The 19,328-nt window shown below is 47.0% G+C and overlaps 1 protein-coding gene across 8 annotated transcripts in view; it reads left to right on the forward strand.

The window, feature by feature from the left end:
• Nucleotides 1-19,328, forward strand: part of LOC140425346 (triple functional domain protein) — an 801,905-nt gene that overhangs the window by 397,947 nt on the left and 384,630 nt on the right. For all 8 annotated transcript variants that reach the window (XM_072509518.1, XM_072509516.1, XM_072509515.1 and 5 more), the window contains one exon: nucleotides 18,366-18,557. In XM_072509518.1, coding sequence (XP_072365619.1) covers nucleotides 18,366-18,557 — 192 coding nt within the window. The remainder of the gene's footprint in view (nucleotides 1-18,365; nucleotides 18,558-19,328) is intronic.

Consider the following 19,328-nt stretch of genomic DNA (forward strand, 5'->3'; position numbering starts at 1 on the left):
ATCTGCTCCACGTCTACTTTATCCATATCTTTTATCATCTTGTATACCTTAATTTGATCTCCCTTCATTCTTCTAAACTCTAGAGAGTATAGGCCTAAACTGTTCAATCTCTCCTCATACGACAAATCCCTCATCCCGAAATTAACCTAGTGAGCCTCCCCTGAACTGCCTCCAATGCCACTACATCTTTCCTCAAATAAGGGGACCAAAACTGCATGATACTCCAGGTGTGGTCTCACCTATGCTTGTATAGTTGCAACAACACTTCCTTACCTTTATATTATTTTCCTTTAGCTATAAATGGCAACATTCCATTCGCTTTCTTTATTATCTGCTGTACCTGCATGCTAGTCTTCTGTGACTCATGAACGAGGACCCCGAGATCCCTGTGTGTCGGAGCATCCCGAAGTCTCCCCATTTAGATAAGTTGCCGACTCATTTTTCCGACCAAAATGCATGACCTCGCACTTATCCACGTTAAACTCCATCTGCCACATCTTGGCCCACTCCTAACCGATATATCCATTTGTAAGGTTCGTATTTCCTCAATGTAACTTACTGTCCAACCTACTTTTGTGTTGTCTGCAAATTTGGCTATAGAACCTTCTATCCCTGTATCCAAGTCATTTATATAGATTGTAAATAGCTGGGGCCCAAGGACCGAACCCTATGGCACCCCACTAGTTACATCTTGCCATCCAGAAAAAGACCATTTATCCTGACTCTCTCTCTTCTGTCTGTTAGCCAGTCTTCTTAACCTTCTGTGCAGCACCTCATCAAACGCCTTCCAGAAGTCCAGATATATATGACACCTACAGGATCCCCATTATACATATTCGAAGAACTCTAGCAAATTAGTCAAACATGATATGCCCTTTATAAAATCATGCTGACTCTGATGGATAGCGTTTTGATTTCCCAATGTCCTGATATCACTTCCTTGACAATTGATTCTAACGATTTCCCAAAAACCGATGTTAAACTAACCGGTCACATTCTGCCTCCCTCCCTTTTTGAATAAGAGCGTTATGTTAGCATTTTTCTAATCCACTGGAACTTTTCCCATGTCCAGGGAATTTTGGAATATTATAACCAATGAATCCCGTATCTTTGCTGCCTTTAACACCCTAGGATGTAGGCCATCAGGCCCGCGAGACCTGTCTTCCCTCAATCGCAGTTGTTTGTTGAGTACTTTTTCTCTATTGATGTTGATTGTTCTAAGTTCCCCCCTTTATAGAACATAGAACAATACAGCGCAGTACAGGCCCTTCGGCCCACGATGTTGCACCGAAACAAAAGCCATCTAACCTACACTATGCCATTATCATCCATATGTTTATCCAGTAAACTTTTAAATGCCCTCAATGTTGGCGAGTTCACTACTGTAGCAGGTAGGGCATTCCACGGCCTCACTACTCTTTGCGTAAAGAACCTACCTCTGACCTCTGTCCTATATCTATTACCCCTCAGTTTAAAGTTATGTCCCCTCGTGCCAGCCATATCCATCCGCGGGAGAAGGCTCTCACTGTCCACCCTATCCAACCCCCTGATCATTTTGTATGCCTCTATTAAGTCTCCTCTTAACCTTCTTCTCTCCAATGAAAACAACCTCAAGTCCATCAGCCTTTCCTCATAAGATTTTCCCTCCATACCAGGCAACATCCTGGGTTGTGGGGATGAGACCCACGCAGGCACGAGGAGAATGTTCAAACTCCACACGGACTGTGAGTCAAGGCCGGGATTGAACCGGAGACCTCGCGGTATTTTTCCCTTGTATTTAAAGACACCGATGAAAAATAGTCACATTTGCTACTGAAGTAAAAACGACCAAAATCTTTCTCAGAAGTCTTCCATTTTTGGAAAAGATGCTTTGCTACTACAGCACCACCTGGTGGCCATTAGCCTTGACTAATTGAATTAGAATTTTGTAATTGACTAAAAAAAAGATTTATTTTCAGTCACCCTTAACCAAGACTCTAAAACCACACTTACTAATGATCTTAAATTTAAAAAAAAAGAAAGAGTCTACACCAAAACTATTGACCAGTATTTTCAGATGCTAATGTGCCATTCCTGCACTTTCAGCAGTTCTGTCACCATTTAACCATGTTTGATGACTACATTTTGTCTAAATTACGCATTTTATTATTGCTACTGCAACATAATATCTCAGTCACTTAATTGAGTAATGTTTAGTGTTATCATTATTGATGGTTGTTTTTGCTAATCTAGTTCATTTTTAAAAAAAATATATTTTTATTCAAAATTTTTACATATTTTCAACAAACCCCCCCCGTACAGAAATAAGAAAAAACAAAGAACACATAAATAAACATCTTATAGCTATGTCACGTATTCCCCCAATATACAAGCCCCCCATTAAACGATAATAAACACAGTAGTAAACACCTCACACATCTGTCCTCCACTCCAAAAAACCGACTTAGCCTTGCCCCCGTCATGTGCGCCCTGTGCAGAACCTTAAATTGTATCATGCTAAGCCTGGCGCAAGAGGAGGAAGAATTTACCCTACCCAGGGCGTCCGCCCACGTACCCTCGTCTATCTCCTCCCCCAGCTCCTCCTCCCATTTACCTTTCAGCTCCTCCACCGAGGCCTCCTCCTCCTGCATCTCCTGATAGATCGCCGAGACCTTGCCTTCTCCAACCCACACCCCCGAGAGCACCCTATCCTGGATCCTACGTGCTGGCAGCAGTGGAAATTCCCTCACCTGCCATCTTACAAACGCCCTTACCTGCATGTACCTGAAGGTATTTCCAGGGGGGAGCCCACATTTTTCCTCCAGCGCCCCAAAGCTCGCAAACGACCCATCTATAAAGAGGCCCCCATCCTTCTAATACCTGCCCTGTGCCAGCTCAGGAACCCCCTATCCATTCTCCCCAGGACAAACCGATGGTTCTCTCGGATCGGTGACCACACCAAAGCCTCTGCCTCCGCCCCCCCCCCCCCCCCCCCCCCCCCTGTGGTGTCTCCACTGCCCTCAAATTTCCGCCCTCTTCAGTGGAAGCTCGTCTATCCCCCTTCCCTGGTCCCCTGGGTGTATCACAAATAGCTCACTCTTCCCCATGTTGAACTTATACCCGGAAAAGTCTCCAAACTCCCTGAGGATCTGCAACACCTCCAGCATCCCCCCCACCGGGTCCACCACATAGAGTAACAGGTCGTCTGCATACAGTGATACCCCCCCCCCCCCCCCCCCCCCCCGCACCAGCCCCCTCCAGTTCCTGGACTCCCTCAAAGCCATCGCCAAAGGTTCAATTGCCAACGCAAATAGCAGGGGGGATAGGGGACACCCCTGCCTCGTCCCCCGGTTCAGCCGAAAGTATACCGACCTCCTCCGATTTGTGGCCACACTCGCCACCGGGGCTTCGTACAGTAACCTAACCCAACTAACGAACCCCTCCCCGAACCCGAACCTCCTCAGCACTTGCCAAAGGTACCCCCACTCCACCCTATCGAAGGCCTTCTCCGCATCCATAGCCGCCACTATCTCCCCTTCCCCCTCCACTGTAGGCATCATGATTACATTTCGGAGCCTCCGCACACTGGTGTTTAGCTGCCTTCCCTTCACGAAACCCATCTGGTCCTCGTGGATCACTCCCGGAACACAGTCCTCAATTCTGGTAGCCAACACCTTCGCTAACAGCTTCGCATCCACGTTGAGGAGCGAGATTGACCTATACGACCAGCAATGTAAAGGGTCCTTGTCCCGCTTCAAGATCAGCGAGATCAGCGCCCTGGACATCGTCGGGGGTAGGGCCCCCCTCCCTCGCCTCATTGAAAGTCCTCACTAGTAGTGGGCCCAACAGGTCCATATACGTCCTGTAAAATTCCACCGGGAACCCACCTGGCCCCGGTGACTTCCCCGCCTGGATACTCCTCAGCCCCTTAGTCAGCTCCTCCAGCCCTACCAGTGCCCCAAGCCCCGTCATCTGCCCCTCCTCTACCCTAGGGAACCTGAGCCGGTCCAGAAAACGACGCATCCCCCCCTCCTCTGTCGGGGCTCAGACCTATACAGCCCCTCATAGAAGTCTCTAAATACAGCATTTATTCCCGCCGCACTCCGCACCGTGTTCCCCCCTTTATCCCTAACTCCCCCAATCTCCCTCGCCGCCTCCCGCTTCCACAGCTGGTGTGCCAGCATCCGGCTAGCCTTCTCCCCGTATTCATACACCGCCCCTTGCGCCATCCTCCACTGCACCTCTGCCTTCTTGGTAGTCAACAGGTCGAACTCGGCCTGGAGGCTTCGTGGCTCCTTGAGCAGTCCCTCCTCGGGGACCTCTGCATACATCCTAACTACCCTTAAAATCTCCCCCACCAATCTCTCCCTCTCTCTCCTCTCCTTCTTCTCCTTGTGGGCCCTAGTGGAGATTAGCTCTCCCCTAATCATCGCCTTCAGCGCCTCCCAGACCACCCCTACCTGCACCTCCCCATTATCATTCACCTCTAGGTATCTTTCAATGCACCCCCGGATCCGCCCGCTCACCACCTCATCCGCCAGCAAACCCATCTCGAGGCGCCACAGTGGCGCTGGTCCCTCTCCTCCCCTAGCTCGAGCTCCACCCAGTGCGGGGCATGGTCTGAGATGGCTATGGCCGAATACTCCGTGTCCTCCACCCTCGGGATCAGCGCCCTGCTCAAAACGAAGCAGTCAATCCGGGAGTAGGCTTTATGGACGTGGGAAAAGAAAGCAAATTCCCTGGTCCCCGGCCTAACAAACCTCCATGGGTCCACTCCTCCCATCTGGTCCATAAACCCCCTCAACACCTTGGCCGCCGCCGGCCTCTTACCCATCCTTACCCCCCCATAGCACTCCCGTAAGTCAGCTGACTCCTGCTGACCCCGGCCGTTCCTGCCACTCCATCGACCCCCCCAATGTGAGAATCTCTCTCCTTCCCCCCCCCCCACCTCCTGTCCATCAGCGGGCGCTCCTCTCCAGCACCACCCCGCCCCCTGTCCCCCTGACCCCGCCCCCTTCCTTCCCTAGCACGGGGGAAAAAAATGCGCTTTCCGCCAAGCCGGCCCCGCCCCCTCAGGCGCAGCTCCCTTTCGCGGCCTGATCCCAGCTCCCCCCACCTCGGGCCTCCCCTCTCCCCCCCCCCCCCCCCCCCCCCCCCCCCCCCCCAATGGGGCCCCCTCTTCCAACCACTGACACCCACACTGTCACCAAATCCCCACTATGAACCATTTCCCCCACCCCACCCAGCACCCAAAAAACCCCAGTATCAAACAGAACAGAACATCCCACCCCCAAAACACAACAATCACATCAATCCCCTCTCGACATCCCCTTGCAACCGACCCTCAATCTGAGTCCAACTTTTCGGCCTGGATAAAGGTCCACGCCTCCTCCGGCGTCTCAAAGTAGTGGTGGCGGTCCTTGAAAGTGACCCACAGTCACGCCGGCTGCAACATTCCAAATTTCACCCCCTTCCAATGCAGAGCCGCCTTAGCCCGATTGGCTAATCTAGTTCATAAGATATAGGAGCAGAATTAGGCCATTCGGCCCATTGAGTCTGCTCTGCCATTCTATAATGGCTGATATGTTACTCATCTGTTACCTCCAATGCTACAGACCAAGAGCTGGATTGCGAAATCAGCCGGAGCATCTCCTCCCTAGAACACATGGCCTAGGAGCAGGAGTCGGTAATTTAGTCTCCTGAGCCTAAACACTTTCAATGTGATCATGGCTGATCCCATCCTGGCCTCAACTCCACTGTCCTGCCTGTCCTCCATAACCCTTCAACCCATTACCAATTAAAAATCTGTCTAACTGTCTAACTCCTCCTTAAATTTACTCATTGTCCCTGCATCCACCACACTCTGGGGTAGCGAATTCCACAGATTCACAACCCTTTGGGAAAAAGTAGTTTCTCCTCAAATCAGTTTTAGGTTTTCTACCTCTTATTCTAAGATTATGACCTCTCGTTTTAGAATGCCCCACAAGAGGAAGTATCTGCTCTATGCCTACTGATCCATACCTTTTAGCATCTTGTATACCTCGATTTGTTCTCCCCTCATTCTTCTAAACTTGAGAGAGTATAGGCCTAAACTGTTCTCTCCTCATACAACATGCCCCTCATCTCTGGAATCAATCCAGTGAACTTCCTCTTAATTGCCTCCAATGCCACTACATCTTTCCTTAAATAAGGGGACCAAAACTGTGCACAATACTCCAGGTAGGGTCTTACCAATGCCTTGTATAGTTGCAACAACATTTTACATAGATTACATAGAACATACAGTGCAGAGGAGGCCATTCGGCCCATCGAATCTGCACCAACCCACTTAAGCCCTTACTTCCACTCTATCCCCATTACCCAATAACCCCTCCTAAACGTTTTGGATACTAAGGGCAATTTATCATGGCCAAACCACCTAACCTGCACGTCTTTGGACTGTGAGGAAACCCACGCAGACACGGGGAGAACGTGCAGACTCCGCACAGACAGTGACCCAGCGGGGAATCGAACCTGGGACCCTGGTGCTGTGAAGCCACAATGCTATCCACTGTGCTACCGTATATTCTTATATTTAATTCCTTTTGCTATAAATGGCACCATTCCATTTGTTTTCCTTATCTGCTGCACCTGCATGCTAGTTTTCTGTGACTCATGCACAAGGACACCCAGATCCCTCTGCATCGGAGCATCCCGAAGTCTCCCCATTTAGATAATAAGTCTGGCAGTATTGATAAAACTCTTGGTTGTTTTTGTTTTTATTGATCAGTGGGTATTGTGTTGATCAGATTAGTTTGTTTCAGCATGAATGGAGCCCATTCTCTGACCAATTCTTTCCTATGGTGAAATGATAGACTATTTTAGAGGGCCATTGCTACAAAGTAAAAAATAAACTGCTGGAAATGCAAAAATCACAAAAGCTGGGAATGCACAAGAAATCAGTCAGCAACTGTGGGAAAAAATGTACTGCATTTTGGGTTCGACATTTAAAGTGATCAGCTTCCTGGGGCATTTAGGGATCTACAAGTGCTGTCCTTGCCAGTGGTGTTCACATCTCATGAAAGCAGAAAACTCCTAGATGGCTCTGCACACTTGCAAATTGATTATCAACTGCTAATTACTGCTAATCTATCTCAAGCATACAATTGCTCACAAACTTCTCTTTGCACATTCACCTGAGCCCCACACCTCTTGCCCACCTGCATGACAATGGAGCTAAAATCCGCTGAGAGCTGATTGAATGCATTGGCGAGATCGGCGAAGGAAATGGCCTCCTTTGTTCACCACATTTCTTTTGCAGCTGGCAGACTGCAAATTGTCAGTTTTGAAACCACACAAGGATTCAGGGTAGATGCATTCAGCCAGCGTCTGCAATCTTATATGAGTGCAATGGGGTAAATAATTTCCCATGTTCTCAGCAGGGAAATGCCTCGATAGTTGTTGCAATTGCTATGATTGCCCTTGTTCTTGTACAGGGTCACAAACTTTGCATCACATATATCATGGAGCACTGCCCTCTCCCTCCAGCAGAGACGGAGAGAATAATGCAGATACTGTAGGAGTGCTGGTTCATTGCGCTTGATGAATTCAGACAGTATAACACCAGCACTGGATCTTTGCCCATGGCAAGTAAGTCGCTAGTTTTTCTAAGCTCCTCCACTGTGGGTTCGATATCTAGCTCTGCCTTGACAGGCAGGCATTCATGCTATCTAGGACTTCCACAATGATAGTGTGCAGCAGATAGAATTTAATTCTGATAAATGTGAGGTGATGGATTTTGGGAGGTCTAATAAGAGTAGGATATACACAATGAATGGTCGTTCCTGAGGAAATATTGAGGAACAAAGGGACTTTGGTGTGCAAGTCCATGGAGCCCTGAATGTGGCAGCAAGGGTAGTTAGGGTGGTGAGGAAGGCAAACGTTTGCCTTCATTAGCCAGCGAGTAGAATATAGGAGGAGGGAGGTCTTTGTGCAACTTTATAAAACATTAGATCACAGGTGGAATATTGTGTACAGTTAGTCGCCACACCATTGGAACAACGTGATTGCACTGGAGGAGGTGCTGATGAGATTCATCAGGATGTTGTGTGGGATGGTAAGTTTCAGCTATGAGGAGAGACAGGATAGACTGGATTTGTTTTCCCTGGAGCAAAGGAGGCTGGGGTGGGATCTGATAGCGGTATACAAAATTATGAGAGTCAGAGATACAGAGTATATTGTAAGAATCTTTTCCCCATTGGCAGAGGCATCTACGACCAAGGGCATAGGTTTAAGGTGAGGAGTAAGTGGTTTAGCGGGAACTGAGTAAGACATTTTTCACCCAAAGACTGGTGGAGGCAGGTACACTCGCAATATTTACTAAGCATCTAGATGAGCACTTGAATCGCCAAAGCATAGTAGGCTATGGACCAAAAGCTGGTAAATGGATTAGGATAGATTGGTATTTGATGCTTGGCATAGACATGGTGGGCCAAAGGGCCTGTTTCTGTGCTGTATGACTCTGTTCCCCCCCATCTGTTTATTGCAGTCAGTCATGACCTCCCATGCCTTTGTTTTCAGTGGAGATGTTTTCTTTGCTGATGGACCTTCTGCCTTTTTTATATCTCTTCATATGTACCCCAAGCATTCACTGTGTTGAAGGACATTTGGATATTCTGGCAAAGTTGTAACTAATAGTCATGGCGCTATGGCGCATCATTAGCAGTCTGTTGGACTATACTTTCAATGGCTCTTGGGGCCCTCCAAGTCTTTTTGCTTGGATCTGTCTCGTAATTAATGAGAGCAGCCTGCCTAGTTTCAATGACAGTTTTCATCAGCGTAATCTTAGCCTTGAATCAGTCAGCATTTTCACGCTCTTGCTTTTCAAATGTTGAGAATAGAACATAGAACATACAGTGCAGAAGAAGGCCATTCGGCCCATCGAGTCTGCACCGACCCACTTAAGCCCTCACTTCCTCCCTAAACCCATAACCCAATAACCCCTCTTAACCTTTTTGGTCACTAAGGGCAATTTATCATGGCCAATCCACCTAACCTGCACGTCTTTGGACTGTGAGAGGAAACCGGAGCACCCGGAGGAAACCCACGCAGACACGAGGAGAACGTGCAGACTCCGCACAGACAGTGACCCTCCGGGGAATCGAACCTGGGACCCTGGCGCTGTGAAGCCACAGTGCTATCCACTTGTGCTACCATGCTACCCAATGTGGTACTGGAGATGGTGTCTCGAAGTACATTTCATTTTGATTCTGCACCCTGCGTGGGAATGACAGATCGCCTGTTCAATTGAGTGGTGGAACTAGTGGTTTTTATCTGGGTAGGTAGTATGACGAAGCTTATTTGAGGACGGTGAGGATGATTGATGTTAATACGAGGATGGAATTTCTGCTGTGACTGAAAAAACTTCAAGAGTTGCATCCTAACCCTGGTGCACACCAGGGAATGATATGTATCAAGTAAAAACTGTGGATGCTGCATATGTTGAAAATCCTGTTCAGACAGTCACATTAGGCGATGATCAGCTCATGTCAATTCCCTGATCTTGGTTGTCCCCAGGATGGCCTTGTGGCATTGCTTGGTCTGAAAGAAAGTTTTAGTTACACAAACCTCATGGTAACAGCAAAGCTGAAGCATTCTCTGTCCATTCTCCTTTATCCTCGGCAGGCTGTGAGGTCCGAGGTAGGAGGGCCATGCCTTGTGGTCTGCCCCCACTATTGAGTTGAAATGCCCCAGTCGGTAAGGATGTTTTGCTGGTAGCAGTCTTACGCTCTTCATAGAACTGGTCCTTCAATTCTGTAGTAGAGAACATCATTGAAGCATAGATACAATCAACATCTTAGGGGTTATCATTGACCAGAACTGAACTGGGCTAGCCAAATAAATACAGTGGCTACCAGAGCAGGTCAAAGGCTAGGAACCTTTTGGTGATTAACTCACCTCCTAACTCCCCAAAGCCTGACCACCATCTGCAAGGCACAAATTAGGAGTGTAATGGAATACCTCCTATTTGCCTAGATGAGTGCAGCACCAACAAAACTCAAGAAGTTTAACACCGTACAGGTCAAAGCAGCCCGCTTGGTTTCTCCCCCCTTCCACAAACATCCTCCACCACTGACGAACCGTGGCAGCTGTGTGTACCATCAACAAGATGCACTGTAGGAAGTCATAATGTTTCCTTAGGCAGCAGCTTCCAAACCCACAACGACTACCATCTAGGAGAACAAACACAGTAGATACCTGGGAATCCCACCACCTGGAGGTTCCCCTGCAAGCCACTCACCACCCTGACTTGGAAATATATTGCTATTCCTTCACTGTAATTGAGTCAAAATCCTGGAACTCTCTCCTAACAGCACTGTGGGTTTGTCTACACCTCTGGCACTGCAGTGGTTCAAGAAGGCAGCTCACGACCGCCTTCTCAAGCAATGAGGGATGGGCAATAAATGCTGGTCTAGTCGGCGATGAACACATTCTGTAAATGAATTGAAAAAGTACTGTGAGGTTAACTAGCCCTGTTATGGTTGAGAGGTGGATGGAGAAAACGCCTTCAGAACTATGTTGGGGGGGAGGGGGTGGGGTGCTGTTCTATTATCAAGGGTAGCCAGTTTCTTTATTTTTATAAATTTAGAGTACCCAATTCGTTTTTCCAATTTAGGGGCAATTTAACATGGCCAATCCACCTAGCCTGCACATTTTTGGGTTGTGGGGACGAAACCCACGTGCAAACTCCACACGGACAGTGACCCAAAGCCGGGATCGAACCTGGGACCTCGGTGCCGTGAGGCAGCAGGGCTAACCCACTGCACCACGTGCTACCCCTAGGGTAGCCAGTTTCTGATAGCAGCGCCTACACACCTCTCTAAACGGTGCAAGATGAATGTCTAGTATTTTTCTTTCAGTAATCTGCTCTTAGCATGAATGGTTTCATTAGGGAAGCTATGTCAATGTTCAGCCCATCAAGTGCAGTGTTGATCATGGCTGTATTGCATGCATTATGGACCAGCTAAAAGTCATCGGTCATATGGTCCTAGCATTTCAGCTTGCCAATTGAAGTGTTGTCATCTCATTTCTTTTTGTTTTGTTTGATTACCTGATGCAAATGATTATATCCACTTGTTGAGCAGACTCTAAGCTCCTAGCACCCATCAAAGCAGATGGATGGTGGCAGGTCGGTTATTATTAGTTTGAGGCTACCTGACTTGAGGTGGGCGGTGGCTGAACAGTGGGACATGATGGTCCCTCCTACTGCCAGTCACAGCCCGTAGCAACCTTTCTCTATGCCAATCGAGTTTGGCTTATCGCACATAATTGCTGTCTCCTGTGCTGCGTTAATGCTCTGCAGTGAAATTGAAGAGTCCTCTCCAGGGCCCAAGCCTGGACAATATTTCTGGAGACCGAGTTACCCAAATATCAGGATAACCCTCTTGACCTCCCCAGTTGTGTTCAAAGGGATGCAAAGCACTGCATTTGGCTCTGGCTTGGTTGCAGGATGACACTGGTAAGATGACACATTTAGACAACAGTCTGCCTTTGGCTTCCACTTCAGATCTTTTGTAGGGATTTACTCCCTTAGCCTTTAACTCATTTTACATATCCACAAGGTGCTAAAATAATTCAGCCACAGCTGGGAATTTGGCTCATGAGAGGCCAGAACATGTCTACACTCGAGTGGGCCTGTACAATGCATGTCTGGGGCCAGACCTCATATAATCATATATAAACGCGACAGTGTAGAAGGAGGCCATTTGGCTCTTCGAGTCTGTACCAGCCCTTGAGAAAGAGCACTGTGCTTAAACTCGCACCGCCACCCAATCCCCGTAACTCAGTAATCGCACCTAACCTTTTAGACATTAAGGAGCAATTTATCATGGCCAATCCATCTAATCTGTACATCTCTGGACTGTGGGAGGAAACCGGAGCATCCGGAGGAAACCCTCCCCGGCATGGGGAGAAAGTGCAAACTCCACACAGACAGTTACCCGAGGCTGGAATTGAACCCGGGACCCTGGAGCTGTAATGCAGCAGTGCTAACCACCGTGCCACCATGCCCATGTATTAATATTTGTAGCCTCCTCTGAGTTCCTCCGAAGCTTTAGGTGAGATGGTCCTAATTTTCCTGTGTTGTCACAAGGAGGAATAGCTGAGGACTTGCCAATGAAGTTGCTGAGTACTAACACAGAGAAACTAACACATTGGGCTCTGTTTTATGCATTGCTGGTAGGCTGACCAGGAGAAGCAAACTAACACACAAAAGTGGAAAGCAGGTTAGCTCTCTTCATCCACAAATTAGATGCATCACATGCATCTGTTGAACTGGTTGAGCTAAAAATTGATTGAGGTGTATTAGAAAGGCTACCTGCACTTAGAATTAAAAAGTCAGTAAGAGCAGTTGGAAAACATTCAAGAATGCTGAGGGAAGTAAGGGTGGAAAATTGTAGAGGTACTGACTGTAATCTTCCAATCTTTCTTAGATATGGGGGTGGTGCCAGAGGACTGTAAAATTGCAGATATTACATCACTTGAGTATTGCTTAAAAAATACATTTTGGTGAAGATTTTCATCAGGCCACTCGCTAGAATATCATTGTCAGGGTGAACAACAACTTTATACTGTATGAGAAGAGTGCTGATTGGTTGACAGGTGGAATCTGATTGGTGTGATGGTCCTAATTTAAATTGGAGGCATTGCCAGGGAGAATGCACTAGTTAATGTTGACTGACAGTTAAATGCCAAGCATTGTTTGAAAATTTAAACCAGGCAATTTGACTCTGATTGGTCAAGGCATTGGGCTGAAGAATGAACCAGCGAATGCTCTCACTTAATTTGCAAATTGGTTGTCAGTGCAACTGTAGCATGCTGAGGATTATTTAGCAAATGTTGTCCTCTCGCAGAATCACATCTAATGTTAGACACTGTTTTGAGTTCTTCAAGCAGGGGCTGTTTGGGTACAGTCTGTACCTTGCACATTGCGAACAGTTGAAGGGACATACTGTTTGATACGATCCACCAGTCTTTGGGATGTATGGCCTACATACCTGGCATCACACTGGCACTGAAATTCATATAGCACATTACTCATTTGTGTGATAGGCAAAGCCTCTTTTTGGCTTGACAGTAGCATCCCTGTTAGTGATGAATACCACTCATGTTGCTACTTTGCAAGGAGCAATGTGAAACAGCTCGCCTCACCCGTTGCTCAATTTTCTTTAGATACACTGCCCTTCCAGGGAAATCTGAGGTTAGCTGGGCATTTTTCAGCACTGAAAGTGATGGCCTTCGGCCCATACATGAGTTTGTGTGATATACAGTGCAAAATTAGTCCATTTGCCCATTATCAAAGTCCACTTGCCAACCAGTCAGCACTCACCTATACAACATAAAACTGTTGTTTTCCCTGACATTGATGTTATTGCGATTGCCCTGATGAGTACTAGACAAAAAACTTCAACAAACTGTCTTTTTCAGTAATACTCAAGCTCTGTACTACCAAACGATTGCATATTTGCACCGTTGTACAAAATAATGGGTTAGCTCAGTAACTACCAGCCAGTAAATACAATCTCTGTGTTGAGAAAGCTTTTAGAAATTATTATCCAGAACATAATTAACAGTTACTTAGGTTGAGATTAATGAAGGAAAGCCAACATAGACTTTTTAATGGCAAATTCTGTTTGGCTAATTTGATTGAGTTTTCTTTTGATATGGTAATTTGATCAGTGTAAAACAAGAAAATTATGGACCTGGACTGTAGTGCCTGTGAGTGTAATGGAGGCAATTTCAATCATGTCTTTCAAAAGGGAATTGGAGATGTTCCTGAAGGAAGATGATTTGCAGGATTACTAGGGAAGAATAGGGGAGTGGGGCTAGCTGAGCTACTCTTGCAGAGAGCTGGCATTGACATGCTAGGCTGAAGGACCTTTTCTGTACTGTAACCACACTATGATATATGAAATATAGATATATAATGATATTGCCTTAGTACAGATCCTTAGTGGACATCACTCGTCACATCTGCCAGTTTGAGTACCGGACCATTTCATACCCACTCTGTTTCCTATCTCCTAACCAATTTTCTATCCAAGCCAATGTGTTAGTTTCTCTGTGTCAGTACTCAGCAACTCCAAACTTTTGTCCAGTTTCTTTTGTGGAACCTCATGCACATGCTATGTAAACAATCACAGGCAGTTCTTTGTCTGCCATGTGTGCTATTGCTTCAAAATATTCAACTAAGTTTGTTCATATTGTTCAAGAATGATCATATTTTATTTCTCAGATTATCAACATTTCCTTTCAGGCTCGGAAGATGTGTATGCATTGACCCCACTCATAGCTGTGTCTTTTGCTAGTGCTAAGCATTCTGACTGGTACACATATACTATACACAACCCAGCAGAGGTTAATGGACAGGTTTGCCTCTTTCCGAACAGGGATGCTGAAGTCAACTGAAATCCCTTTACTGCTGCATCAGCAGAGTTCAGTTACTGAGCTGGAAGCATTCATGCCAAGCTACGTTTAATACCACAATGAACAAGTGCTATTTAAAACAATTCCAGAGTCCAAGTCAGACTCATGTTCTACAGAGTTCCATACCGCAAAGAAGTGTGTTATAGCCGGGACCCAATGCAGAATTGATGTTAAAGGTCTTTGTCACTAACTTAAAAAAAGATTCCAATGTGTATGGTTCCTTGTGTATTTTCTAAATATAAAGACTATATATGCTGCTCCTTCTCTGTGTCATGCTCAATGAAGGTATGTCTTATTTAACTTCAAACATGGACTATGTTCCTGTGGAAGCTTCTGGAATTTAAATGGACTGCACTCACAAAGGTAGCCAAGGTGGCTGCTGAGAGGTCAGGTGACCGTTGCTTGTTCAACAGATTATCTCAAGCTTCTGGAAAATTCTGATTAAATCACCGTGGGTGTGCAGCCACCTCCTGGATTTAAGATATCCAGACAGCACCCATCTGTGGAATTCACACCGACTTATTGTTTGAAGCTTATCCAAACATGGAATTTTTTTTTTTGAAAAATATTTTATTGAGGCATTTATATATATTTATACATCAAACACAACCATAAAACAAAACAAGCCAACAGGGCTGCAAATAATCAAACCAATTAAATACCTAACACCCACCATCCCGTCTCCCGCTTCCAACTCCCCTCCCTCCTTTTTTACCCCCTCCCCCTTCCTGACATGTTCTCAAAGAACGGCTGTCACCTCCGGACAAACCCCCCCACAGACCCTCTCAAGGATAACTTTATCTTCTCCAGCCAAAGAAACTCTGCCAGGTCACTCACCCACACCCCGATTTCAGCGGCCCTGAGTCCCTCCATTCCAATAAGATCATCTCCGGACTACCAGGGAGGCAAAGGCCAAGACATCGGCCTCCCCCGGGTCTTCTGACACTCCAAAGATCGCCACTTCCGGACTCAGGATCATCTTCACCTTCAAGGCCTCCGACACAACGTCAGCAAAGTCCTACCAGAATCCCCCAGGCTTCGGACAGGCCCAAAATATGTGGACATGATTCGCGGGCCCACCTGCGCACTGCCCACACCTATCCTCCACCCCTTCAAAAAACCTGCTCATCCGGGCCACAGTCATATGTGCCCAGTGGACCTTGAACTGTGGACCACCTTGAACTTGCACACGATGAGGACGCGTTCACCCTCCTCAAAGGTTCCTCCCACACCACCGCGCCACCTCCCTCCCCAACTCTTCCTCCCACTTACGCTTCACTACCCCTATCTGGGCTCCCTCCCAATCCATCAATTCCTTATCAATTTCCGACACTTATAAATTTCCTCATCTACCCCCCCATATGCTCATAAACCCCTTCACTTCCCTTGCCACCACCAACACCCTCCCCAACCTCGGGCTCAACCGGTCCAATTTTGGCTCCAGAACCGTGTTAAACACCTCCCCATTATCAAACAGTGTGAGTCCAGGTCTGGGATCTTCCCCAGCACCTGTCTCATAAACTCTACATCATCCCAGTTCAGGGCGTAAACATTCGCCAACACCACTGGCATCCCCTCCAATTTCCCACTCACCATAACAAGTTTCCCCCCAGAATCCACACTATGCTCCCCACTACAAAAGATACCCATTTATTTATCAAGACTGCCACCGCCCCTTGCCTTCAGATCCAGTACGAATGAAAGACCTGCCCTTCCCACCCTTTCCTGAACCTAGTCTGATCCCCGATCTTCGGGTGTAAGAATGCCAGAGCCGTGTTTAAGCTCCTCAAATGCGTGAACACGCAAACCCTCTTGACTGGCCCATTTAGCCCTTGCACGTTCCATGTGATCAGCCTGGTTAAGGAACCTCCCTCTATCAACTATAGCCCCTCCTGGGCCAGCCTCCGTCCCGCATCGCCACAGGCCCGCACTCAGATGTCCACCACCCCCCTCAACACATTTCAAAAATCCCTACCCTGTCAGCAGTCTTCCCCCTCCCGCCCCCACAGAGCAACAATCCCAACCACCATCAACACTCTAACCACCTGCTCACCCTCCACTGTGGTTCTGTGAACTAGCCCACCCAGCTAGCCTGACAGCCGCGCATCCTACCCCCCACTGATGATCTCCCCCCAGCCGCATCAACACTCCTGGTGCAAGATTCAACATCAATATTCAAATATCGAAAGAGACAAGAACAAACCCCCAACCCCCACAGAAGAACAAAGGATAATAGCTCCCAGAAAAAAAAACACCTCCTCCAAAGTTCAATGTCCTCCCTCTCCTGCCAGTCCATTATCTCTCACAAACTCCATTGCTTCCTCAGGTGTCCCAAAATAGTATTCTCACCCAGTGTATGTCCCCCAGAGGCGAGCCGGGTACAGCATCCCCAAACTTCACCCCCTTCTTAAAGAGGGCAGCCTTCACTTTATTGAATCCCGCTCCCCTCTTTGCCAGCTCCGCACCTAGGTCCTGGTATACTCGAAGTTCGCTGCCCTCCCAAGTACACTGCCTCCTCTGCCTGGCCTATCTCAGGATCTGCTCCTTGTCCAGAAACTGGTACAATTGCACCACCATCGCCCTCAGTGGCTCGTTGCTCTGCGGCTTCCTCATCAACGTCCTGTGCGCATGGTCCACCCCCAGGGCCGTTCGAAGACCCCCTCTCCCAGCAGCTTTCCCAACATCTTGGCCACATACGAGCCAGTGTCCACTCCTTAATGCTCTCTGGCAACCCCACGATCCTCAGTTTCTTTCTTCAGGAGTGGTTCTCCAGATCCTCCACCTTCTCCTGAAGCCGCTTCTGGGTATCTCTCATCAGCCCCATCTCGGCTGCCAACGAAGCAAGCTGCTCCTCATGCTCCCCCACCGTCCCCTCCATCTTCTGGTTTGCCTGCCTTTGAAACTCCAACCTCCTCTCCACACGGTCGATCTCCGCATTAAGCGGATCCACCTCCTCGCCAGGTCTTCCAGAGACTCCTTCCTCGGCTGGGTGAACTTTTTGTTCAAGAAGTCTACCAGCTGTTCCATAGACCACTGAAATGGTAGGGCTGGTCCCTTACCCTCTGCCACCTTCCCCTGCATCACAGGAAATGTTTCTCACTCGAACAATTCCTTTCGCCTAAAACCACTTCTGGTCCACAAATCTATCCACCGGTGGAACAAACACTTCCCCCACCACTCCTGCACCTTTTTCCACTAAAACATTTGCCCGTTAATCGGGGAAAAGGTCCAAAAACACGCCACAAGCGGGAGCTATCAAATGTGCGACCACTCACACCATGGCTGCCACCGGAAGTCACCCTCCAAACATGGAATTAATGGACTCCTAGACTCGATCTCTCCCAAGTTTGCAATCACAGAACTGTTAACGTGAAACATTAACACTCTTTCTCTGCACAGATGCTGCCTGACCTGCTGAGTATTTCCAGCATTTTCAATTTTTATTTCCGATTTCCAACAGTTGCAGTATTTTGCTCTTGTGTGAACTAATTGAAGGTGTGTTTATTCATATGTTTGCTCTTTTTTCCTGTCTCCAAGCCTAGTTTTCATACACTTCATTCCTTTTGTGGCATCATTTAAATTAGGACCTTATTTTGTAAGGAATAGTGCACATTGCACCCGGTCATTCTGTAGAGCCCAAACGTTTTGGGAAAATGGAATATTTAATCCAGAATTAAATGGAGATGAAAACTTCCTGCATTTAATGTGAAACAGAAATGTTCTTTAACAAAACCTGTCCAAATGTTCTTGCAGATTCTCCAAGCTTCTATAACAAATTGCTAATTAAATATAGAAAGTTAACATTTTGAATAAAAACAGCTGCTCCTGTTGAGAGTTAGCAACATTTTGTACAATTGATATTGCATTGCAGTGTTCAGTTGAATGAATACCAGGAAATATAGAAACATTCTTTTTTTCTTTAGAACACATACACCAATGCAGATAAACTCCTGGAAGCAGCAGAGCAATTGGCTCAGACTGGAGAGTGTGACCCTGAAGAGATTTACCAGGCAGCCCATCAACTCGAAGATCGGATTCAGGACTTTGTGAGACGAGTGGAACAGCGGAAGATCCTATTGGATATGTCCGTTTCTTTTCATACCCATGTCAAGGAGGTGAGATAACATTTTATTTTCCCTTTTAAGCATATTTGTTTAATATATTGAAAGTCCCATTTCTGCACAAAAGTCCTGTCAACATTTTCCATTAGAAATTTCTGTGACCACATTTATAATGGAAATTGTCTCTGGAAACATATCCTGCAGACATGAATGGTGACACTGTTTGATTGGTGTTGTTAATGGTCACTGAACTGCACCCAGTCTGTTGACTAAGATCTTCAGCAATATTTTGTAGTCTTTGTGAAGCAAGAATATGGATCTCCAGGATGAGAAGTTGGTGCGACCAGGGTTTTTTACGCATTGGCATTGATTGTTACTAACAAAGAAAGGATGTTTCCTGAAGAATGCTCATCTCTTTATCATGCTAGAAGTGTTAAAGTTATCGGGGGATTATTGTCATGTAGACGTTTGCTGGACAAGGGCAGCAGATACATGGGAATACCAGGACCTGGAAGGTCCCTTCCAAGTCACTCACCATCCTGACTTGGAACATATCGCCATTCCTTCACTGTCACTGGGCCAAAATCCTGAAATGCTCTCCCTAACAACAATCCCTAACCACATGGACTGCAGCAGTTCAAGAATGCAGCTCACTACTCCCTTCTCAAGGGCAATTAGAGATGGCCAATAAATGCTGACCTAGCCAATGAAGCCCACATCCCTTGAACGAGGAAAATAAAAGTAGCCTTTCTCCCACGTCACAGGTAATGTGACCGTTGGCCATCAGCTAGCAGGAAATTAAGAGTACATTGAAGAAACACCCTT

Source organism: Scyliorhinus torazame, chromosome 6 (genome assembly GCF_047496885.1).
Source record: "Scyliorhinus torazame isolate Kashiwa2021f chromosome 6, sScyTor2.1, whole genome shotgun sequence".
In the NCBI taxonomy this organism is placed as follows: Eukaryota; Metazoa; Chordata; class Chondrichthyes; order Carcharhiniformes; family Scyliorhinidae; genus Scyliorhinus; species Scyliorhinus torazame.